Raw genomic sequence first — 26088 nt, 5'->3', positions numbered from 1 at the left:
AGTATATCTAATTATCATTAATTATTTAACTCCTGAGTATATGACATATCAGACATCCATTTCCATTTAAATATATTGTTTCTCTGAACAAACACAGAGTAGCTACTAAACTTTGCTATTCTCAAAACTTGGGGAAAGATAATGAAATTTTCTATATCTATCTGCATCTCCTCTGTTTGGAGGCATCAATACCAGAAAAATCTTCATCACTGCCGTTTTCTTCAATATATTTTCCATGAAAAATAATCCTCCTCAAGTTCAAGATTCTATGTCTCTGTACAACTCTGGTATTAGCATTTTACTTATTTAGTTAGTAGTATTTAGTATTTAATTAGTAGTATTTTTATCAAATTCAACATACTTTTATTAAAAAGCTATAAATAAAGACAATGTCAGATAACACAGGAAAGAAGGTGTTCCTGGCCCTGACTAGTTATCAAAGCAGACTCACATTTAGGCAGACTTTGGTGAGTGCAAGAGTAAAGTATCAATAAAAACGAAGAGTCACAAGAGCATGGGTAGGAGAACCATTAATTAAAACTAGTGTAATTCAGGAGGCTTCTTGGATTTTAAAGAGTAGATGGGATTTCAACAGACAATATGGAAGGGAAAGGGATTCTAAGCCAAGAGAATGACCAAAGCAAAGGCTCAGTAGAAGAAAGTTCAGGGACTCGAAAATAAACGGACATGGCTAGAATGTAGAATCATGGTAGCATAGGATAAAACTGAATAACACAGGCAGGACTCAAAATGTACAGATTTAACTACCGGGGTGAGAGATATTACAAACGCAGCAGGAAGTCATTAAGGGTTTGGAACTGAGGAGTGACATCGAATCTGTTTCGAGGCCATAAATGACGGCAAGCAGTATGAAAGATGAAACAGTGAGGAAACGACAAAAGCAGCAAGCTCAATTAGGATGGCACTGCAGTAGAAAGGTAATGGGAGCCCAAACACGGGCAGTAAAATAAGACAGATTTGAGAGATACTGCAGAAGTAAAACCAAGAAGATGAGATGACTGAGTAGGAGGAGATGATGAACCTGAAACTGAGCCTGAGCAGCTGAGAGTAGGGTCTTAAAAAAATATATATATTAATAAAGCTGATACATTTAAAGGGCTTACTATGTGTCAGGCATTTTATATTTTTTATTATTTAATTAATTTTCATTCACAATCCTTTAAGATTGATTCTGCTATTACCCTCACTTTATAGATTAACAAACCTCAGCTGAAAGAAATTAATCCAAGACTCAATCTCAGTAACTCACACCTGTCACCACTACATAATATAACTGAGGGAACTCAGAAGAGGAAGTTGGTTTGCTAATGAAGAGGATACATTCAATGTTCAGACATGTCGAGTGTGAGATGTCTGAAAGATATTAATATGGCATGTCTAGCAGGCAACTTGGGAAAGAGGAGCAAGTAGGGAAACAGATTTGTGAAATCATGTATAAAACTGTTGACACAGTTGGGAATGACCTGTCTGTCTGCTAATTCCCTCACACAGGATAATCAAATGAAATAGAATTTTTATCAAATCAACATGTTGCACACCTTAACCTTAAATAATGCTGTAAGCCAATTATATCTCAATAAAATTTTAAAAATTAAAAAGAAGGACTTCCCTGGCGGTCCAGTGGTTAAGATTCCACTCTCCCAATGCAGGGGGCGCACGTTCGATCCCTGGTCAGGGAACTAAGATCCCGCATGCCACGCTGTGTGGCCAAGAAAAAAGAAAATTAAAAGGAAACTGAAGTACAGTTTTGAAAAGATTTGGAATTTCTCCCTTTGGGAGTAGTGGGGTAGGTAATATGATGGAGTCAGAAAAGGACAGGAGTGGCAGGCTTCTCTTATTTAAAACAAAAACAAAACCATGTGAAAAATATTTGGAAACACTGGGCAATCAATGTTCTAAGTGTGCTATATTCACCTTTATAAGAATATCGTGCTAATTTTTTTAGTTGTTCTCACATGAGGCAGAATTAATGCCATCTCTTTGAGACCCAATCTTTGTTTCTCCGTATCTTCTATGCAGATGAAACACACTGAGTTGATGAAAACGCATTGAGTTTCTTAACACTTCTTCATAGATTCTCAAATGTTAGGGCTTCTAACACCTATTCAGCGGTATTTATCATACTTCCCAGCAGGAAAACTTATATGGAACTTAAGCATTAGAGGCACTGTGCAAAAGTAAACAACATTTACTGTGTTTACTAAACTCAGTAAAGTAAAACTCGTGATAAAATTTCAATTATTGTCAAAGGAGCAGAGGTATAGTCATGAATGGGGGAAAATAAAGCATAAGAATACATAAAAAATGGAGAAAAATCATAAATGTATCTTGACTTGAATACAAGAAATTTAAAAGCTTCATAAGAGTGCCAAATTAAACCTCTCATGACAAATTGGTAAAAATCTTCAGAATGCACAAACTTTAAATCTAACAAAATTAGAGACATAACTAAAAATGTAAAAGGTAATTTAATAACAGAATACAATGAACTCTATTCCAGTAATTTTCACTATTTATTTCATAAACATTGAATGCTTACTATATGGTAAGCACCATACTTAAACTTATTTAGGGGAAATGGACTATTCCAAACCCTGAGTAAACCAAAAACCATTAAACAGAGTAGGTATCAAAATCCATTCCCGGGCTTCCCTGGTGGCGCAGTGGTTGAGAATCTGCCTGCCAATGCAGGGAACGCGGGTTCGAGCCCTGGTCTGGGAAAATCCCACATGCCGCGGAGCAACTGGGCCCGTGAGCCACAACTACTGAGCCTGCGCGTCTGGAGCCTGTGCTCCGCAACGGGAGAGGCCGCGACAGTGAGAGGCCCGCGCACCGCGATGAAGAGTGGCCCCCGCTCGCCACAACTAGAGAAAGCCCTCGCACAGAAACGAAGACCCAACACAGCCATACATACATACATACATACATACATAAAAAGAATGTAAGCAGACAAGAATAGCATTAAAAAAAATAAAATAAAATAAAAAAATTTTTAAAAAAATCCATTCCCTACTCTCACACATAGACACAGTCATACACACATGTGTGTACAAGCACGCATATTAGACCATGATGGTATTACGGAAGAATTTTTGCTATACGTTCCCCATAAAAGCTAACTCTTATTTCTACAAGCTGTTCAAAAATACAGAAAGAGAACTCATTCATTTTGATTACTTCCATAATCAAAGACCATGAGAAAAAAACTATATGCTAATTTCACTTACCAGAATAGATGGGAAAATCCTAAATGATTATTAAATAGAATCCAGTGAAGCATTATATATCACCCTAGATATCTGCCCCAAAGAAATTAAAATATATGCCCACACAAAGATTTGGACATGAATGTTCCTATTAGCTGTATTTGTAATAGCCAAAAACTGGACACAACTAAAATGTACATCAACAGGTGAACAGATAAACAAATTGTGGTACACCCATATAATAAAACTACTTAGCAAACAGAGGAATAAGCTATTCATATGCAATATATATATATGATTATTTCATAGAGCCAATGACTTTATTTCCACTATAGTTCAGTTACCGCCTTAGTCCAAACCACCATCATCCTACCTGGATTACTGCATTTGACTCCTGACTGGTCAGTCATTTTGTTCTTTCTGGATTGCTTGGCAACGAGCTAAATAGGACCAGGGGCTCCTCCTAACATCTTCCCAAGGGACCTCTGCAGTCTCTAGTTACCAGACAGCTGGTTCTTAGCAACTCCTGTAAATAGGTGGCACCCAAGACTCACACTTTTTACCTCACTTATCACATTGACCCCCATAAAAAGAGAGAGTGCAGGGGTGCATTGGGGTAGGTTGAGTTCCTTTCCTGGAGCCCAGTCTCATGATACAGCCAACTGTGCTCAACTCAAGCACTCCTCTCCACAGGACAGCAAGAGAATACGGCATCTCTATACAGGATCATCCTTCCACCTATGAATTCAAGCCTGATGTTCACGTGGAATGTACTGAGAGCAAGATCTCAAAAGTACTTGCTGAATGAATACTTGCATAAAGAAAACTTCAGTAGCCTGTGAACCATGACATTTCTTTTTTAAAAATTATGATAAAATATACATGACATAAAATTTATTACTTCAACTATTTTGAAGTGTATACAACATTTTTCTTAACAATTTGCTCCCTCCCATAATTTTTCAATGAGTATATATCTCTAATTTTTTTAAAAAAAATCAAATACTTTGGTCCTGCTTTTTGTGAACCAGGCATTATTCTAGGTGCTTTCTAACATTAACTTATTCATTATAATACTCACAACAATCCTACGAAAGCACTTTTAATGAGATATCTGAGGCAAAGAGAAGTAACTTGTCTAAGGTCATATACTGAGACAGTAAATGGCAGAGGAGTCCATCTGGCTGATCCAGCTCACACACTTAGCATCTAACGCTACGACTGCTTTAACCTCACTGAGCCATACTACATGTCTACTGACCTGTGTGTGCCACTAAGTGAAAGTCACACTGAGAAACTGTGCAATTAGGCAGTACCTTAATCACTCACCTAGTCTATAAAACCTTAATCCAGTGATAAAAAATAAAATAGATAATATTCAGTCATATGCAGGCCTAAAGAGCCCTTCACAAAAGTTCATGTCAAGAGAACTTAGCTCAAGCTCACTGTTAACAGCAATAATGATGAAAGATTTCCTTTCTTAAGTGGCTTTTTTATCATGCTCTTTGAAGTTAGAACAGAAGAATAGAAGAAAAGGGATCACTATAATCTGGTTCAACGTTACAGGGAAAATAAAACACTCAACTAATTATTTTAAATGTAAATAATATAAGAAAAATACCATAAGAATAAGAATCAAACAAGTTAAGAAATATTAACTCTGAATACTTAAATCATTTAGATATATTTTATTAGACACTAAGCAGGATGAGTGTTTTGCATGGAGGAGTGGGGGGAGGGTTTAAACAAAGAGGAAAGAAAAATGCTAACGAACGTTTTTTATTCCATTTCTTTAACAAATTTAATACACAGGATTTAAGCTTTCCGAAGAAAACATATATTTCAGGTTCAATACACAGTAAGTAAAAGTAAAAAAAATACATTGCCAGGATTCAAGTTCATAATGCTTCTAACATTTTCACACTACTAGGTACCTCTAGCAAGCATTTGCTGCTTTGTATAGTACAGCCTGGCAAAAAAAAAAATTCTTGTAGCCAGCTTTTGAGCTTGTTCTTTAAGATGTTCTAATTTAAATGCAGTTGTAGACTTCACAAGTATTATGGTTTTAGAGCAAGTCTTGGTTGGCTCTATTAGAGCAACGTGATTAGAAAAGGATTTTGCACATTCTACTTGACATTCACTGCCTACTTCTCTATACTGCTCTGGTTTTATAAAAGTCATCACTGATGCTTTGAGGGGAGGCAAGGGAGAGTACCTTCACATTCTCTCTCTCTCTTTATCTGCATAATCAAGCCTATGCTCTATTAGAAATATTTTCAGTGAAATTCTCTTGCTATGTGAATACCTAATGCTGTAGTAAATCACAGTATTGATATTTTTTGTGTTCAAATGACATGTCTATTAAAATGTTTTAACTTCCCCAAGTTTATGTAGTTTACCATTTCATATACTACTTGAAATATGGCCTCCATGGGATCATTTCTGCAATGTGAAATGAAATACACAATCATCATTCCTTTATATTCAAACAAAGAAAACCAAAGTAATTGGTAATAAACATGTGGGAGATTAGCTTAAAAAAAAAAAAAAAAAAAAAAAAAAGGCCCTGGCACTTACTAGCTGTATGTACTTGGGTAACCTATTCTAACTTTCCGAGCCTTGGTTTCCACATTTATAAAGTGTAAAATACATAAAGGCAAAGGCCATGTTCATTTTGTTCAACATAAAAGAGAGTGCCCAATTAATATGTGTGGCGAGGTAGGGAGCGAGTAAAGACTAGACCACATTTGAACTTTTCAGGCATATAGCAAGCACGTAATATTAATGGCATCTGAATTTGCAAAAATCCCGAATTAAATTTTAGACTGAGACTCCTGCTTTCAGCCAAGAGGGCACTGCAGGGACTGGATTTACCCTCCTTGAAAGAACTGAAAAATTGGACAAAACATATGAAATAATGGTTTCCAGACAGTAGACATCATGCAGCAGAGGACTGTGATCCCTAAGAGAGGGGAAACAAATGGAAGTGAACTCTATGACTGACTGAACTTACTGCCTGGAGTTTCTAGTCCTCAGCACTGGGAGGGGGAACTCAGGCAGAGCCTGATAGTCTCCTGAGTTGAGGAGACAGAATTGTGAGTCTGGGGAAACCATGGCAGTTGGAGTCCTCAGTACAGAATACAAGAGAGGAGAGAGCTGCATAGAGAGAGGAAGCTTAGGAGATCTGTAGCTGAGCACTGATGAACACAGGGAAAGAACCACCTGAAAGGAGTGCAGCAAGCACTCCCCAGTTCTCACAAAGGAGAAGGAGTGGGGTGGAAATCTGTAGATGGGTAGAGCACGGGTAGAATCTAGCATGTGGCTAGATTAAAAGCTATTCATATATCCAGAGAAAACTCTAATTTGAAAAGATACATGCACCCTAATATTCACAGCAGCACTATTCACAATAGCCAAGACATGAAAGCAACCTAAATGTCCATCAACAGATGTATGGATAAAGAAGATAAAGAAGATATGTATACACATACATATACACACATAATGGAATATTACTCAGCCATAAAAAAGAATGAAATAATGCCATTTGCACCAACATGATGGACCTAGAGATTATCATACTAAGTGAAGTAAGACAGAGAAAAACAAATACCATATGATATCACTTATATGTAGAATCTAAAAAAATGATACAAATGAATTTATTTACAAAACAGAAATAGACTCACAGACATACAAAAAAAACTCATGGTTACCAAAGGGGATAAGGGGCGGGGGGAGATAAATTAGAAGTTCGGGATTAACATATACACACTGTTATATATAAAATAAACAACAAGGACCTACTGTATAGCACAGGGAACTGTATTCAATATCTATAATGGAAAAGAATCTGATAAAGAATATATATACACACATACATATAGAGAGAGAATTACTGCTGTACACCTGAAAATAACATGACATTGTATTACAAAATTAACTATACTTCAATTAAAAAAAGGTTAATTAAAAAAAACAAAAGCTTTTCTGGCCTTGCCTAACAAAGTTTAAAAGGATCAAACTATTCAGCTGTATCCCAGAACACAGCTCAAGAATATTTATAAGAATACAAAGTATCCAGTACCTACCACAGTAAAATTAACAATGTCTAGCATCCAATCAAAAATTAGCAAACATGCAATGAAGCAAGAAAATATGACTTAGTGAAGATAAAAACAAATCAATAGAATTAAATCCATGAGTGACACAGATGACAGAATTAACAGACAAGGATATCAAAAGTTATTATAACTATATTCTATTTATACAAAAAGGTGGAGAAACTCTTGTACATGTTAAGACATGGAAAACATAAAAAAGATCTAAATCCAACTTCTAGAGATGAAAACTAAAATGAAAGGGACTCGCAGCAGATTAACTACTGCAGAAGAAAAGATTAACTGACTCAAAAACACAGTGATAGAAACTCCCCAAAATAAAACACTGGAAAAAAAGTGAGCAGAGCACCAGTGGCCTGTGGGACAATATCAAATGGCCAAATATATATATAAATGGAGTCCCCTGAAGGAGAGTAGAAGGAAGGGAACAGAAGAATTTTTTTCTGAAGAAATTATAAGATAAAAATTTTCCGGGCTTCCCTGGTGGCGCAGTGGTTGAGAATCTGCCTGCTAATGCAGGGGACACGGGTTCGAGCCCTGGTCTGGGAAGATCCCACATGCCACGGAGCAGCTGGGCCCGTGAGCCACAACTACTGAGCCTGCGCGTCTGGAGCCTGTGCCCCGCAACGGGAGGGGCCGCGATAGTGAAAGGCCCGCGCACCGCGATGAAGAGCGGTCCCCGCACCGCGATGAAGAGTGGCCCCCACTTGCCGCAACTAGAGAAAGCCCTCGCACGAACCGAAGACCCAACACAGCCAAAAATAAATAAATAAATAAATAAAGTAGCTATACAATTAAAAAAAAAAAAAAATTTTCCAAAACTATAAATTTTGGATTAAAATAGTACAAAGAGCAAATTATGACATTGTCATATCTCTTTCCCAAGTCCAAGGAAGACATTTCTATTCCACCCAGGAACCCTTATCCACTGAACCCCTCAAGACAACAATCTAAGCAGCTACAACCTATCCACAGCACCAGCAATTATTAAAATCTATTTACCAGTCTTGATATTCTGTTCCCTTGAAATGTACAATGGTTCAAACATAAAAAGGGGTAAGATTAGCCTGCCTTGCGCCAGAGTTATAAAGCAGTATTGGAACAGTATAACAAGTCTACTCTTTAAGAGATTAGAAGGAACTGTACCAAAATGACAGCAGCATTAATCACTTTCAAAAATGGCTATAGCATTTTTGAAATGTGGACATCAATATAGCAGTTCTTAAAGTGTGTTATGCAATCCCTAGGAGTCCTTGAGACCCTTTCAGAGGGTCTGCAATGTTAAAATTATTTCCATAATAATATTAAGACACCACATGATTCATCTTTTCCACTGTGTTGATACTTGCATTGAAGGCACAAAGTTGGGTTGAGTCTGCTGGTGCCTTAGCTGAATCAAGGCAGGAGCACTGAACTGTACATGTAGGCACTGTACTCTTCACCATGACTTGCAGTAAAAACGAAAACAAAATGCTAGTTGCACTTAAGAATGTCCTTGATGAAGCAGGAAAGACCATTAATTTTATTAAATTTTGAATATTGAGGACATTTTTAAAAACATTGTGTGTGACAAAATAAGAAGTACACGAAAAGCACTCCTGTTGTAATAACATTTGTCCTCAGGAAATGCATTTGTACAATGTCTTTTTTTTTTAACTATACTATTCCTTTTTTTTTTCTTTTTTTTAAATTAATTAATTAATTTATTTTTATTTTTGGCTATGTTGGGTCTTCGTTTCTGTGCGAGGGCTTTCTCTAGTTGTGGCAAGCGGGGGCCACTCTTCATCACGGTGCGCGGACCTCTCACTATCGCGGCCTCTCTTGTTGCGGAGCACAGGCTCCAGACGCGCAGGCTCAGTAGTTGTGGCTCACGAGCCTAGTTGCTCCGTGGCATGTGGGATCTTCCCAGACCAGGGCTCGAACCCGTGTCCCCTACATTAGCAGGCAGATTCTCAACCACTGTGCCACCAGGGAAGCCCCAATGTCTTTTTTTTCTTGTTGTTTTTAAAAAAAATTTTTATTGGAGCATAGTTGATTTACATGTGCAATGTTTAAATAGTTGAAGTAGTCGCTCTTTTGGTGGAATACCTTTTTTTGTAAACCACTTAAACCATTTTTTAGTGTACAATTCAGTAGCATTAAGTACATCCACACGTTGTATAATCATCACCTCTATCCATATCCAGAATTTTTCATCATACCAAACAGAAATGTTAGCAGTAACTACCTACTCTCTCCCGACCCAGCCTCCTGGTAACCTCATTTCTAACTTTCTGTCTCTATGAATTTGCCTAGATATCTCATATAAGTGTAATCATACAATATTTGTCTCTTTGTGTCTGATTTATTTCACTTAGCACAATGCTTTTAAGGTTCAGCCATGTTGTAGCATGTATCAGAACTTCATTTCTTTTTATAGCTGGATAATATTCCATTGTATGTATACATCACATATTGCTTGTCCATTCATCTATTGAGCGACACTTGGGTTGTTCCTACCTTTTGGCTACCATAAAATGCTGCTATGAACACGGGTGTACAAATATCTATTCAAGTCCCTACTTTTGATTCTTTGGGGGTAAATACCTAGAAGAATCACTGGATCATATGGTAATTCCATTTTCAACTTTTTGAGGAACCACTAAACTTTTTAAACAGTGGTTGCACTATTTTACATCTCCACTAGCAAAGGATGAGGGTTCCAGTGTCTCTTCGCCAACTTTTGTCAGTTTCCCTTTTTTCATAATAGACATTCTAATGGGTGTGATGTGGTATCTCGTGGTTTTGATTTGCATTTCCCTAATGACATTGAGCTTCATTTCATGCACTTATTGGCCAACTGTATAACTTCTTGGGAGAAGTGTCTATTCAAATCTTCTGCTCGTTTTTGAATTGGGTTTTTTTTTGTTGTTTGTTTTTAAGGAACCATTTTGAGATATGTCAGAGCACACGGTTCTTTTATTTTATTTTATTTTATTTATTTATGGCTGTGTTGGGTCTTTGTTTCTGTGCGAGGACTTTCTCTAGTTGTGGCAAGCGGGGGCCACTCTTCATCGCGGTGCGCGGGCCTCTCACTATCACGGCCTCTCTTGTTGCAGAGCACAGGCTCCAGACGCGCAGGCTCAGTAGTTGTGGCTCATGGTCCCAGTTGCTCCGCGGCATGTGGGATCTTCCCAGACCAGGGCTCGAACCCGTGTCCCCTGCATTGGCAGGCAGATTCTCAACCACTGCGCCACCAGGGAAGCCCTGAATTGGGTTTTTGTGTGTGTGTGTTTTTCTGTTGAGTTGTAAGAGTTCTTTACATACTCTGGATTTAAACCCCTTACCAAATATACGTTTTTCAAAAATTTTCTCCCAATTTGTGGGTTGTCTTTTCATTCTCTTGTTAGTGTCCTTTGATGGATAAAGTTTTAAATTTTGAAGAAGTTCAACTGATCAATTTTTTCTTTTATTGTCTATGCTTTTGGTGTCATAACTCAAGAAATCATTGCCCAATCCAAGATCATGAAGATTTTCTAAGGGTTTTTATTTAGCTCTTAAATTTAGGTCTTTGATCACTTAAACTTAATTTTTGTATATAAGGTAAAAGTCCAACTTCATCCTTTTGACTGTGGTTATCCAGTTTTCCCAGCACAATTTGTTGAAAAGACTTGGCATCCCTGTTGAAAATTAATTGACCATATGTGTGAAGGTGTATTTCTGGGCTATTTTATTCCATTGGTCTATATGTCTGTCCTTATGCCAGTACCACACCATCTTGATTACTGTAGCTTTGTAGTAAAGCTTTGAAATCAGGAAGTGTGAGTCTTCCAATTTTGTCGTTTTTCTAAATTGTTTTGTTTTTTTGAGGTCCCTTGAGATTTTTTTGGGGGGCTGCATTGGGTCTTTGTTGCTGCGTGCAGCCTTGCTCTAGTTGCGGCAAGTGGGGGCTACTCTTCATTGTGGTGCATGGGCTTCTTATTGCGGTGGCTTCTCTTGTTGTGGAGCACAGGCTCTAGGCGCGCGGGCTTCAGTAGTTGTGGCACATGGGCTCAGCAGTTGTGACTCGCGGGCTCTAGAGAGCCGGCTCAGTAGTTGTGGCACGCGGGCTTAGTTGCTCCGCAGCATGTGGGATCTTCCTGGACCAGGGATCGAACCCATGTCCCCTGCACTGGCAGGCAGATTCTTAACCACTGTGCCACCAGGGAAGTCCCAGTGAGATTCTTAATGAATTTTAAGATTAGCCTGTCAATTTCTACCAAAAGGGCAGCTAGAATTCTAATAGGAATTGCACTGGACCTCTAGATCAATGTGGGGAGTACTGCCATCTTAACAATACTAAATCTCCCCAATCTATGACATGGAATATCTTTCCATTTATTTGGTTCTTTTTTAACTTCTTTCAGCAGCATTTTATTGTTTTCAGTGTACAAGTCTTTAGCCTCTTTGGTTAAATTTATTCCTAAATATTTTATTCTCTTTGATGCTATTATAAATGGAATTGTTTTCTTAATTTCATTTTTGGATTGTTCATTGTTGGTATGTAGAAAGAATACAATTGAGTTTTGTAAAGTTTTGCATTTGATCTTGTATCCTGCAACTTTGCAGAACTCAACTACTGGTTCTAGTAGTAGTGGTTTTTTTAGTGGATTCCTTAGGATTTTCTACAAACAAGATCATGTCATGTACAAATAGAGATAGTTTTACTTCTTCCTTTTCCTTGTGGGTGCTTTTTACTTCTTTTTCTTGCCTAATCGCTCTGGCTAGAACCTCATATGTTGAATAGAACCTATGTTGAATAGAAGTGGTGAGAGCAGACACCCTTGTCTTATTCCTGACGATAGGTGGAAAGCTTTCAGTCTTTCACCATTGAGTATAATGTTAGCTGTGGGATTTTCATACACGGCATGGAATACCATTTCTACTTAAAAGAATGACTAATAGACAAAGTATGGTTACTCAGACTCGAATATCTGGCAGACAGTTTCTCCAAAATAAACAAAGTGACCTGTCACCTCAAGGAAAACAACTGATAGTTTTTGTTGTCAATAATAAAACTCAAGCTTTTAAGCAAAAATCAGAATTTTAAAAAAAGCCTATCCTCCACTATGAACTTAACAGTTTCCAAATAAAACTTTTCTAATGATATTTAATTAATGAATGTGATTGTAAAATGATGTGTCAACACTTGAAAATCTACATAACCTAGTGAACCAATATTTTCCAAGTGACCAAGGTATGATGCTACAAAATCGTGCATGGGTAAAAGATTCATTCCAAATGCAAGATAGACCAATGAATGTTAATGTAACAAGGTATAAAATGTTCATTGAGGCAGTTTAAGAGATTTACAAAAATGTAAAACTACTTATTTTTTAAAATATTTTCCAGGGAGTTCCCTAGTGGCCTAGTGGTTAGGATTCCAGGCTTTCATTGCCGTGGCCCGGGTTCAATCCCTCCTCGGGGAACTAAGATCCTGCAAGCTGTGCGGCGTGGCCAAAAGGAAAAAAAAAAAGAATTGAAAAAAAATTTTTTCCATTAAAATGTCTTCACTTTTAAAAAAATGTTTTTATGTCAACATGTAATGGACTTGTTACTGTTATTATTAAATGTTAATAGTTATTTTAAATATTTAAATATTTTTCAATTTCTCAGTTTTAATATTGAATATAGTAAATATTGATAGATATAACCCACATACATGAAAGTTCTTTGAGGTCCTCAATGATTTACAGAGTGTAAAAGGGTCCTGAAACCAAAAAGTTTGAGGAAAAAACTGTATTAATTAACAAAAGCTCTACACAGCAAAGTAGATATTTGGTTTAAAGCAAACAAACAGTACTTTAGGCACTCATTCAGCCAACCCCTACATTAGAATTTCAGCCAACACCTACATTAGAATTTCTTAAGATCTTATTATCACATATTAACAAACCATAGTAACTTATGATTGACTGGTTTGCAAGCACTGTCATATTAGAGTTGTACAGGATGGTTTTGAGAACTAAATGTGACTTCTTCACTGTCATGAAACTTCACCTTCTCCATTTTAGCCCAGTTTTCTAGCCTCTTAAGCTGGGAACTTAGGACTTTGTCTGACTAGGTTCACTGAACTTAATTGAATCTACCAACCATGTTACTACAAGAAATGGGAAGTTTTCCAGGATTGTCCTTGTGAATCCAAGCTGTCACCTAAGAGGTATCACATCTTTTTCTTCATTTAAAAAATAATTTGGGGCTTCCCTGGTGGCGCAGTGGTTGAGAATCTGCCTGCTAATGCAGGGGACACGGGTTCGAGCCCTGGCCTGGGAAGATCCCACATGCCGCGGAGCGGCTGGGCCCGTGAGCCACAACTGCTGAGCCTGCGCGTCTGGAGCCTGTGCTCCGCACCGAGAGAGGCCCGCGCATCGCGATGAAGAGTGGCCCCCGCTTGCCACAACTGGAGAAAGCCCTCGCACAGAAACGAAGACCCAACACAGCCAAAATCAATCAATCAATCAATCAATCAAACATACGCATCTGATTCAAGATCCTCATTAAAAAAAAAATAATAATAATAATAATAATTTGGTTGATTATATATTAATTATAGAAAATTTAGAAAATACATAAACAAAGAAAATTTAAATTACCTCTAATTCCAGTACCTAGAAATAAGTACTGTTGATATTTTGGTATCATTCCTTCCAGGTTTTTTCTATATTTCTTAAATACTTTTTATAAAAATGAGATCTTATTAGTTATACATACAATTCTGTGGTCTCTTTTCTTCTCCTTTATAGGAATATTATAGTCATCATGCTGTACATTATATCCCCAGGACTTACTCATCTTATAACTGGAAATTTGTACCTTTTGACACCTTCATCTATTTCTTTAATACATTGTTTGCCTATCATTAATCTTTATTGACAAAAAATTTTGTGTCTACATTGTACACCATATCTTCTCTTGTTTATGTAATTCATCTTATGTTGGACATTTAGGTTGTTTCTAGGTTTTGCCTTTCATATACAGCATCTAAATGAATGGCTTTGTAATTGTATTTTAACCCAAATCCCTTTTCTGTTCTTTCTGATAAATTTCTAAAAGTGGAACTATTGAGCAAAATTCTAAATCTTTCTATATAAATCACCCTCCAGACAGAAAGGCTAAACCAGTTTCATTCTACCACAACCAGGTATGAGAGTACTCACATTCCTATACCCTCCTTTTAAACACTAATTATAAGTAGATTTTTCCTTTTGTTGTATTTGATTTTTCCCTTTTTTTGCCAATTTTGCAGGTCAAAAGAAAATTATTTTATGACTAACAAATTGGACTGTTCTTTAATATTCATATTTGGTCTTTTACGCTTCTTCTTTCATGGATTATTTATTTCCTTTGCTAATTTTCTATTTAGACAGAATTTGGAGAGGGGGAAGGGAGGATACTTATTTATTTTTCTTTCCTTTTTTTTAAATTGAAGTGTAGTTGATGTACAATGTTGTGTTAATTTCTGCTGTACAGCAGAGATTCAGTTATACATATACATACATTCTTTTTTATATTCTTTTCCATTATGGTTTATCACAGGATATTGAATATAGTTCCCTGTGTTATACAGTAGGACCTTGTTGTTTATCCATTCTACATATACTAGTTTGCATCTGCTAACCTCAAATTCCCACTCCATCCCTCCTCCACCCCCCTTCCCTTTGGCAACCACAGGTATGTTCTTTAAGTCTGTGAGTCTGTTTCTGTTTTGTAAATAAGTTCATTTGTATCATTTTTCTTAGATTCCGCATATCAGTGATATCATATGATATTTGTCTTTCTCTGACTTACTTCACTTAGTATGATTATCTCTAGGTCCATCCATGTTGCTGCAAATGGCATTATTTCATTCTTTTTTTATGGCTGAGTACTATTCAATTGTATATATATACACACACACACACACACCACATCTTCTTTATCCATTCATATGTCAGTGGACATTTGGGTTGCTTCTATGTCTTGGCTTTTGTGAATAGTGCTGCTATGAACATAGGGGTGCGTGTATCTTTTTGAATTACAGTTTTGTCCAGATATATGCCCAGGAGTCGGATTGCTATTATCATATGGCAACTCTATTTTTAGTTTTTTGAGGAACCTCCATACTGTTTTCCATAGTGGCTGCACCAACTTACATTTCCACCAACAGTACAGGAGGGTTTCCCTTTTAGAGAGAATTTTTTGTTTTTGTTTTTTTATTCCTTGCCTACTACTTTAATCTATTCTCTCCTTTCTTCCTTTGTTGTGCCTCCTTTTAAATCTCCTTTGCTGACTTCTCTCCCCTGCCAGATGATTTTGCCCACTCTCATGGCTTTAAATACTATTCTTGAACATCACCAAATTTCTATCTCTATTCCAGATCTCTCCTTCTGAACTCCAAACTCTAATATAGCCAACCAATTGCCTGCTTGACATATCACCTTAGATGGCTCATGAGAATATCTCAAACTTAAAGTTGTCCAAAATGGAACTCTTAATTCCCCTCTCTCAATGTACTTCTCCCCACATTTGTACTCTGAATTCCCCATTTTAGTAACTGCCACCACCAACTGGCAGAGTTAATGACCACAAACCTACATCCTTGATTCTTCCCTGTCATCTTTTCTCACCCTTCTCTTGTCCAATCCACCACCAATTCTTATTGAGTCTAGCTCCAGTCCACCTCTTATTGGTCCATTTTTCTTCCTTTCAACTTTTTCATCCTTAGTCTATACTATCTCATCTCTTATCTGGTATACAGCAGTAACCTTTTAACCTGTCCCTCTACTTCCATCATTGCTACTTCCACAAGCCTAATCCATTTCCCACACAACAGCCAATACTATCACTGTAGAAGAAAAATCAGATCATGACTTTCCCCTGTTTTATACCTTTCCATGGCTTCCCATTACACCATCTATACACTGGCTCAAACCAGAAACCTATCCAATCCATTAGCAAATCATGTTATGCTAGCTTTAAAACACAGCAAGTTCTGTCCATTTCCTTCCATCTCTACTACCACCACTTTGTTTCAAGCCATCATCATCTCACTCCTGAACCAAAAAGATACAGGAGCATGGTGCTGCCCCCTTCCCAGTTGTAAGAAAGGCATTCCTAATGTAAGTGGGAATCTTTTCTCACCAAGCCCAAACTCCTCAACAAAAAGTTCTAAGCCACCATTATCTACCAATAGGATTTGGCACACTTGTTGAAACCTATTTTCAGGGTGCTAGGGAAAAACTATAGCAGTATGAATACTACTGTTAGCTTGTGAATCACTACTCTTCCACTGGAGGATAATCTGGAAACCAAAAGAATATTAGTTTAGTGGTTATAGCTTGGAAACTAATAGAAAACGAGAAAACATAAGGTTATAAGCATCATGAGAGCTGTTTACTGCTCTATCACTGTTCTTAGAGCAGTGCCTACCACAGAGAAAATACTCATTACTATTTTTTCTTTAATGAATGGTTAGCACATAAGCTTTTAGTTATTTCTGAATTATTCCTGGCTAAATACAACAAAACCAAATTTTGACAATTTCAGTTTATAACTACCTCTAAAAAGACAACATAGTTACAACAGAAAAGTTTAATCTTACTTCCAAAATGGATACAATAAGACAATGACAATTTAAAATTAACTGCACTGTATAACCCCATTCAGCTTCTACTATAACATCCTGCGCTCTAACGAAAACAGGCGCAAAAACGAGAGTTAAAGATAAAAGGCAAGAAAGCAGCTTATGGTTTTGCTGAATTAATTTTTTATAAAGTCTAAGAAGAATGAGGGCAAATATCTTTAGAGTAGTTAATTTACCTAATATCCTCTCTAAAACAAAAACAGGAAGCAACTATATTATATACTGATAGATACACTTATGTACACTCTTCTAGAGAATATTTAAGGGATTAGCTCCTCAACATCCAGTCTGGCAACAAATTCCCTCACGTACATGGCTTTGGGGGAACAGATATGTCCCCCAAGCCATAGCAGGTTTGTTTAGAGATGACACCTTGCCCACGCTGGACTAATCACAGCATTTAGCTTTTCTTTCCAGAGTTGATTGGTCCAGAGATAATCAATTGATCTATACCAAGCCTAAGTCAAAACTGGAACCAAGAGGTAGATGCTCTGTTACCGTAAGAAACCCGTAAGATGTAAATCTTGGGTGTAGCAGAGGCCAGATTTCCCCACAATTCAGACATTAATCTGCATTAAGCGAATGCAGATAGTGTCCTGGTAGCATTTTCAACCGTGGTTTCAGTTATTCCTGAGGCTTGCTTGCATTCTTGCCCTTAGTGCAACTCAAGATATTCACTTTTTCTAGAATATTACAAGTCTACAAATTTTCCTCTCCCAAGAAGAAAAAGCAGGAACAAAGCATAAAAGGCCTATAACATTCTTTTGTGATAAAAAACAAAAACAAAAACATTGAGTAAAAAAGAAATAGAAACTTTCTCAACCTGATAAAGGGCATCTATGAAAATCCCACAGTTAACATCATACTCAATGGTGAAAGACTGAAAGCTTTCCTCCTAACATCAGGAACAAGACAAGGATGTCTGCTCTCACTACTTCTTTTCAACATAGGTTCTATTCAACATATGAGGTTCTAGCCAGAGCGATTAGGCAAGAAAAAAAGCATCCACAAAGGAAAGGAAGAAGTAAAACTATCATCATTTGCATACAAATAGAGATCATGCAAGATCATGCAAACATGATCTTATTTACATAATATTCTAGGGAATCCACTAAAAAAACGACTACTACTAGAACCAATAGATGAGTTCTGCAAAGTTGCAGGATACAAGGTCAAATACAAAATTTCACAAAACTCAACTGTATTCTTCCCACACACCAGCAATGAACAATCCAAAAATGAAATTAAGAAAACAATTCCATTTATAATAGCATCAGAAAGAATAAAATATTCAGGAATAAATTTAACCAAAGAGGCGAAAGACTTATACACTGAAAACAATAAAATGCTGCTGAAAGAATTTTAAAAAGAACCAAATAAATGGAAAGATATTCCATGTCATAGATTGGGGAGATTTAGTATTGTTAAGATGGCAGTACTCCCCACATTGATCTAGAGGTGGATTGCAATTCCTATTAGAATTCCAGCTGCCCTTTTGGTAGAAATTTTCAGGCTAATCCTAAAATTCATTAAGAATCTCAAGGGACCTCAAAAAGCCAAAACAATTTAGAAAAAGGACAAAATTGGAAGACTCACACTTTCTGATTTCAAAGCTTTACTACAAACCTACAGTAATCAAGATGGTGTTGTACTGGCATAAGGACAGACATATAGACCAGTGGAATAAAATAGAGAGCCCAGAAATATACCTTTACACGTACGATCAATTAATTTTCAACATGGATGCCAACTCCATTCAATGAGGAAAGGACAGTCTTTTCAACAAATGGTGCTGGGAAAACTGGATGATCACAGTCAAAAGAATGAAGTTGGACCCTACCTTACACCATAAACAAAAACTAACTCAAAATGATCAGAAGTGTAATCTTCATGACCTTGGATTAGGCAATGGTTTCTTACCTATGAAATCAAAAGCACAAGTACCCAAAGAAAAAATACGGGACTTCATCAAAATTAAAAACTTTTGTGCTTCAAATGATACTATCAAGAAAGTGAAAAGACAACCCACAGAATGGGAATAAAGTTTTATGAATCATGTCTGATAAGAATCTAGTACCCAGAATATGTAAAGAACTCTTACAACTCAACAATAAAAAGACAAATAAGGACTCCCCTGGTGGCGCAGTGGTTAAGAATCTTCCTGCCAATGCAGGGGACACGGGTTCGGGCCCTGGTCCGGGAAGATCCTACATGCTGCAGAGCAACTAAGCCTGTGTGCCACAACTACTGAGACTGTGCTCTACAGCTCACGAGCCACAACTACTAAAGCCCGCGCACCTAGAGCCCGTGCTCCGTGGCAAGAGAAGCCACTGCAATGAGAAGCCCGCGCACCGCAACAAAGAGTAGCCCCCACTCACAACTAGAGCAAGCCCGCGTACAGCAACAAAGACCCAAAGCAGCCAAAAATAAAATAAATAAATTTATTTTAAAAAAAAGACAAGTAACCCAGTTCAAAAAATGAGCAGAGGATTCAAACAGACATTTCTCCAAAGAACATATACAAATGGACAATAAACATGTAAAAAAACTGCTCATTATGTTACTCATTAGGGAAATGAAAATCAAAACCACAAAGAGATATCTACTTCATACCCAGTAAGATGGCTATAACCAAAATAATAATAATAATAATAAGTATTGGTGAGAAGTTGCAACCCCCATACATTGCTCGGGGAATGTAAAATGGTGCAGCTGCAGTGGAAACAGTTTGGTGGTTCCTCAAAATGTTAAACATAGAATTACCATATGACTCAGTAATTCCACTCCTAGGTATATACCCAATAGAACTAAAAACATAGAGCTTCACAAAAAATTGTACATAAATGTTCATAGTAGCATTATTAATAATAGTCAAAAGTGGAAACAACCCAAATGTCCATAATCAAAATGTCAATACAATAAAATATTATTTAGCCATAAAAAAGAAAGAAGTACTATTCTATGCTACAACATGGATGAACGTGAAAACATGCTAAGTGAAAGAAGCCAGACAAAAAAGGCCACATGTTATATGATTCCACTTAAATGAAATGTCTAGAACAGGCAAATCCGCAGAGATGGAAAGTAAATATTAGTGATCACCAAAGGCTGCAGGGAAGCAGGAGTGGGGAAAGGGGAGTGACTGCTAATGAACATGGGGTTTCTTTTTGGGGTGACAGAAATGTTCTAGAATTATATAGTAGTGATGGTTGCACAACTTTGTGAACACACTAAAAACCACTGAATTATACACTTTACAAGGTAAATTTTATAGTATATGAATTATATCTCAATTTTTTAAACTGAATACAAAAAAAGCCTCCAAAGAACCAAAATACAGATCACAAAGATGGTACAGTAAAGCCATATATTTTCCTTTACTGGAAAAAAAAAATGTATTCTCACCTCAAATTTATTTATTCTCACTTTATGTATAATTTGTACAAACCTGGTTGTATGGTCAAAGCATATAGTGGATTAAAAGCTTCATATTAGGGGAAATGAAATTGATACGGACAGACATACTGACAGTAAGGTTTTGTTAAAAAGGTAAAAGAGGGGCTTCCCTGGTGGCACAGTGGTTGGGAGTCTGCCTGCCAACGCAGGGGACACGGGTTCGAGCCCTGGTCTGGGAGGATCCCACATGCCGCGGAGCAACTGGGCCCGTGAGCCACAACTACTGAGCCTGCGCGTCTGGAGCCTGTGCTCCGCAACAAGAGGGGCCGCGACAGAGAGGCCCGCGCACCGCGATGAAGAGTGGACCCCGCTTGCCACAACTAGAGGAAGCCCTCGCACAGAAACGAAGACCCAACACAGCCAAAAATAAAAATAAAAAAAAAAAAAAAAAAAAAAAAAAAAAAAAAAAGGTAAAAGAACTTACAAGCACTGTGTGAAGCCATTTAGTAAGGGCAAATTGGTCTACGCATTTCATTAGGTTCTGGCAGTACCAATGATAAACAGCCTGATACAACAATCTATACTTATAATAATGAAAATAATGAAGGTGATTAACATAATAAGAGCTAACCCACTTATCACTTTCAATGTGCCAATCACTGTTGTAAGTACCGAACATTTAGTTACTTATTAAACTCCCAACAATCCTACAAGGAAAGTAATACTATTATCTCATTTTACAGATGAAGAAACCGAAGAATCACACAGCTAAGTTAAGTGGAAAAGTTAAGATTCAAACTAAGGCAGTTGGCTTCAGAGTCCCTCCTCTTCTTAACCAGTAGACTATTCTGCCTCTCAGTGACGAACTGTCAGTCATTAAAAAAAAAAAAAAAAAAAAACAAAGTCAAACAATGTTCAGTGTGCTCTAAGAAGACTGAAAAATCTACAATTTTTATTCCACTATTTAAAAAAAAAAAAAAAAAAAACCTGTTCTATGGCAGCCTGTTATCTATAGGAGAAAGTCTTGAGGTCAAAAAACAGCTCTTTACAATCTGACTCCAACCCATATTTCCAGCTTATCTATCTCCCCTAATTCTAGCCAAACCAGACTGCTCACGTTCCTTAAACAAACAGAGCCTGCATTTTCATGCCACTGTGTTAAAGGCCTTTTCTTCACTTCTCTGCCTAGAAAATTCCTACTTACCCTTCAAAATCTAGCTCAAATAACACTTCCTCTGTGCCACCTTCCCCGATGCCACTAGGTAAAACTGTGTTCGTACAGCATTTTGTACACATCTCTATTAAAGTATTTATCACATGACATCAGAATTGAATACTTAACTCTTCTTTTCACCTCCTAGAATTAGAACCTAGTACACTGTGGATAATGAATAAAAATTTTCAGTTTTGGTACGTAATAAAGTCCAAAATTATTTTTTAATTCAGCAATACAAAATGACAGAAGTCATGAAATTTAAATAATTAAAATGGACAAAGTTCATTTTCACATAAATGAGATGTTACAAAGGTCCCTACAGATTGAATTCAGTTACCAGAAACCTTTTTAAGAAGAAAATACTAATACTCTGGACCAAACCTGAGTAATCTGTCACAGTAAAGGTAACACGAATAATGATGTGGGTAAAATTTTAAGTGAGAGATGAAGGTTCCCAGAATCTAAGCCAACAGAGTCAAACGCTACAAGGATACCATTTAGTAAGTTACTGCTCGGCATGCTAACTGAATGCCCTCAGAAATTACTGTCCCTCCCAATTCAAGTCACTTCTCAAGAGTAAGTTATTCCCTAAAAATTATAATAGAATTTACATTTATTACTTGTTCCAGATGAGTTAATATTTAATTCCAATTAGACAAAACCAAACACAACTATACCATGCATACAATCAACCTGTTTCTCTCCCAGTGCATAATATACGACAACCAAGCCAATAACATATGGGACAGTCAGTATAGTTTTTAGTATTTAATAAGTACAAAGGAATACCTATTGGTCCTTCAAATGTTTATTGAATTAACTGCATTTTGCCAATTCTATTTGAAAAGTATTCTATTCTATCCTATTTGAAAAGTTACTTTACTTATAAGGAAATGTCATTTTACTTGGCTTTATTAAAAAAAAAGTTATCCAAACTACTGGCTAATTTTTTTCCTATGATCCCATACTTATAACCTACCTAATATGCTACCAGCTTGGGCAAAATCCTCTTACTGTTTACTGCCAACCCCAACTTCTTTCTTTCAAACTCTCACCTATCCACAAACTTTCATGATCTTCAGGGCCTCTGAAAGACCTACTGCCTCCAACTCATCTTCATGACTGCAAGTCACTGACTTTTCAGAGGTAAACAAATAATCAGAGCTAGGGATGGATCAATACCCTCCAAGGTAACCTTTTATACAAAACACAGCTTTAAGTCAAATGTCAACTTTGCATTCTATTCTTATTGACATAAAATTAAAACCAACTCAACTATTTCTATGTGTTACCTATTCGGGCAGTCACAGACCTGAATAAATATTTGTGTAGTATTCTCCATTACCTAGGCTGAGAATTCTCCTCATACATTCTTTCTTTCCCCTCCTTGAAGAGGCTTATGGTCTGCTTAGTTTTCTTCATCAAATTCTCCATGAACACCCTAAAATACTCATTTTCTCCAAGGGTCTCCATCTTCCCCTCATATCTTGACAAGATAGTGCGGAGATGCTGGTAGGTGTCTGGCAGCAGGTCTAAGATATAAGGTGGGCTATTCTTTAGCGCCAGCTTTGGGTTCTGACACAACCGCACCACCTGCAACAAATGGAAAAGAAGGGCTATTACTTGGAGGATCTTAAGGGCAATTTCCTTTTTTAAGTTTAGAAAGTTATAAAATATGTCCTCTTTTGCGGAAATACGAAAAATGCACAAGAATATAAGAAATGATCCATAACCCACACACACACCCACAGGCAATCACTTTACATTTTTAGTAGTCTCCCTAGAGGGTGGGTTCTCAAAACCATATCTAACAGTTCAGACAACACATAGAAGACTAAACAGTTGGGGTGGGGAAGACATCCACATACATGCCTAAAAAATGCTAGATGAAGCATGGCGAATTCCTCTGAAATGCATGGCTCACGCCACAGCAGAATAAAGAAAATTTCCAGGGGCAGAAATAAAGAACGTGGCTGCCCTGGGAGGTAAAGCTGGTAACGTAGGAGCCTAGAGCTTTAACAACCACTAGGGGACAGGAGCACAGAGGCCTTGGACCCAGCAAAGAGTTGAACTGAGACACCATTCCTTCCCATATAAATGCAGAACTCTCAGAATTTGCCTGGTTAATTCATTTTACCTTCTTTTACTTTCAACTTTTCTCAGTTCTTAGTTTTAAGTAGGTCTCTTTTAAAGAACATATAGTTAGACTTTTTTAATCCAATGTAACAATCTTTGTTTTTAAACTGGTGAGTTTATATTTGTTGTAATGACTAATAATTTGTATTTATTCTTACCATCTTATTTAGTACTTTCCATTTATGTGGATTTTTGTGTGTCTGGAAGATACATAAATTAGTGGGACAGAAATAGACCCTTGACATCACAAAGGAGTGATCTTTCCCAAAAACAGTAGTGGAACAATCCATATAGGAAAAAAAGAAAATCAAACTAAACCCTTACCTTACACTATGCAAAAAACAAAACAAAACAAAAAACCTAGATGGGCTCTAGACCTAAATGTGAAAGGCAAATAAAGCTTTAGAAGATAAGAAAACTATCTTTCATTACTTCATGATGGAGAAAAAATTCTTAAACAGGACCATAAAAAACATTAATAAAGGAAAATATTAATTAAATTCTACTATACTCTGAAAGAACTTCTAAGATACCACAAAAGAGTAAAAACATATGTACAAAATCAGAGAAGATATTTACAATATGTATATATCCAGACATACATATCCAGAATATATAAAGAACATCTACAAATCAGTAGGATAGGGACGATCTTTTTTTGGCTACACCGCGCAGCGCACGGGATCTTAGTTCCCCGACCAGAGATCAAACCCATGCCCCCTGCAGTGGAAGCATGGAGTCCTAACCACTGGACCACCAGGGAATTCTCAAAAATGGACAAAAGACTTGAATAAAAACTTGACAAAAGAAGATATCCAAACAACCAATAAACATGAAATGGTGCTTAATCTCATTAATCATTTTAATTTCATTAAAATGACAATTGTAAGCTCTCAATTAGATACTATCACTACACACAACAAATTGGCAATGCCAACCACTGGCAAGGAGCAAGGACCTTCAAATACTGCTGGTGGGAATCTAAACTACTAAAACCACCTTGGAAGATAGTTCAGCACTGTATTGTCAGGCTAAAGACTTATATGCCCTACGAACCTGCAGATCTCCGCCTGGAAAGGTACACTGGGATACACATACAAAAATGTGTAACAACTAACAACTGCAAACAACCCAGATGTCTATCAACAGTAGAGTGGATAAACTGTAGTATATTTATTAGCAACAATACACTACCACATGGATGCTCCTCTCAAACAAAGTAGATCTAAAGAAACCAGAAACAAAATATATATATTACAATTACATGTATATGACTACATTACTATTACAAAGATATCCCTCTAAACTATATTGATGCAATATGCATACATAGGTGGTAAAAATATAAGTAACAGAAAGAAAATAATTTTACTTTACTTGTAGCTGATATAATTGTCCATGAATAAAATGAAAGAGAATTGACAAAACGTTAGAAACAAAACAGTTTAATAGGTTGCTGGATTCAAAATTGATATACCAAAACGGCATTCATAAAAATTTTATAGGGGCTTCCCTGGTGGCGCAGTGGTTGAGAATCTGCCTGCCAATGCAGGGGACACGGGTTCGAGCCCTGATCCGGGAAGATCCCACATGCCGCGGAGCAACTAGGCCTGTGAGCCACAATTGCTGAGCCTGCGCGTCTGGAGCCTGTGCTCCGCAACAAGAGCGGCCACGATAGTGAGAGGCCCGTGCACCGCGATGAAGAGTGGCCCCCGCTTGCCGCAACTAGAGAAAGCCCTCGCACAGGAAACGAAGACCCAACACAGCCATAAATAAATAAATAAATAATTTTAAAAGAAAATTTTATAAATAATTTTAAAATATAATTTTAATTGTTGCCATTTTGAATGGCATAAATAAAAATTTAAGGCTCCTAGGCATATATCTAACAAAAAATGTGTAAGACTCTTATGAAGAAAACTATAAAACTTCACTGAAGAACATAAAAATAGAAATTAATGAAGAACCCTATCATGTTTAAGGAGATGTCAGTTCTCCCCCAAATTAGTATATAAATGCAGTGCAATTCCTATCAAAATTCCAAAAAGCTTTTTCATGGAACTTAACAAGTTGATCCCAAAACCCACATGGAAGAAAAAGAGACCAAAACCAGCCAAGCCTATTTTGAAAAGTCACAAAGTAGGTGGTATTTACCCAATGAGTTATCAAGACTTTTTAAAATCTTATAATTAAAATAGTGTGATGTTGACCAAAGACAGATAAATGGCCAAATGGAAAAGAAGAGAGCCCAAACAGAGACACACATGTATGGAAATTCAGCATCAGAAGTGGCATTACAAATCAGTTCAAGAGGAATTCCCTGGAGGACCAGTGGTCAGGACTAGGTGGTTT

General features: G+C 37.0%; 1 protein-coding gene across 2 annotated transcripts in view; it reads right to left on the bottom strand.

The window, feature by feature from the left end:
- CBL (Cbl proto-oncogene) overlaps nt 1-26088 on the bottom strand; it is a 91667-nt gene that overhangs the window by 47147 nt on the left and 18432 nt on the right. For both annotated transcript variants that reach the window (XM_057552376.1, XM_057552377.1), the window contains exon 2: nt 22946-23193. In XM_057552376.1, coding sequence (XP_057408359.1) covers nt 22946-23193 — 248 coding nt within the window. The remainder of the gene's footprint in view (nt 1-22945; nt 23194-26088) is intronic.

This window comes from Balaenoptera acutorostrata, chromosome 9 (genome assembly GCF_949987535.1).
Source record: "Balaenoptera acutorostrata chromosome 9, mBalAcu1.1, whole genome shotgun sequence".
NCBI lineage: Eukaryota > Metazoa > Chordata > Mammalia > Artiodactyla > Balaenopteridae > Balaenoptera > Balaenoptera acutorostrata.
The sequence above is the reverse complement of the archived record's forward strand: the minus strand, read 5'-3'. Positions and strand labels throughout refer to the sequence as shown.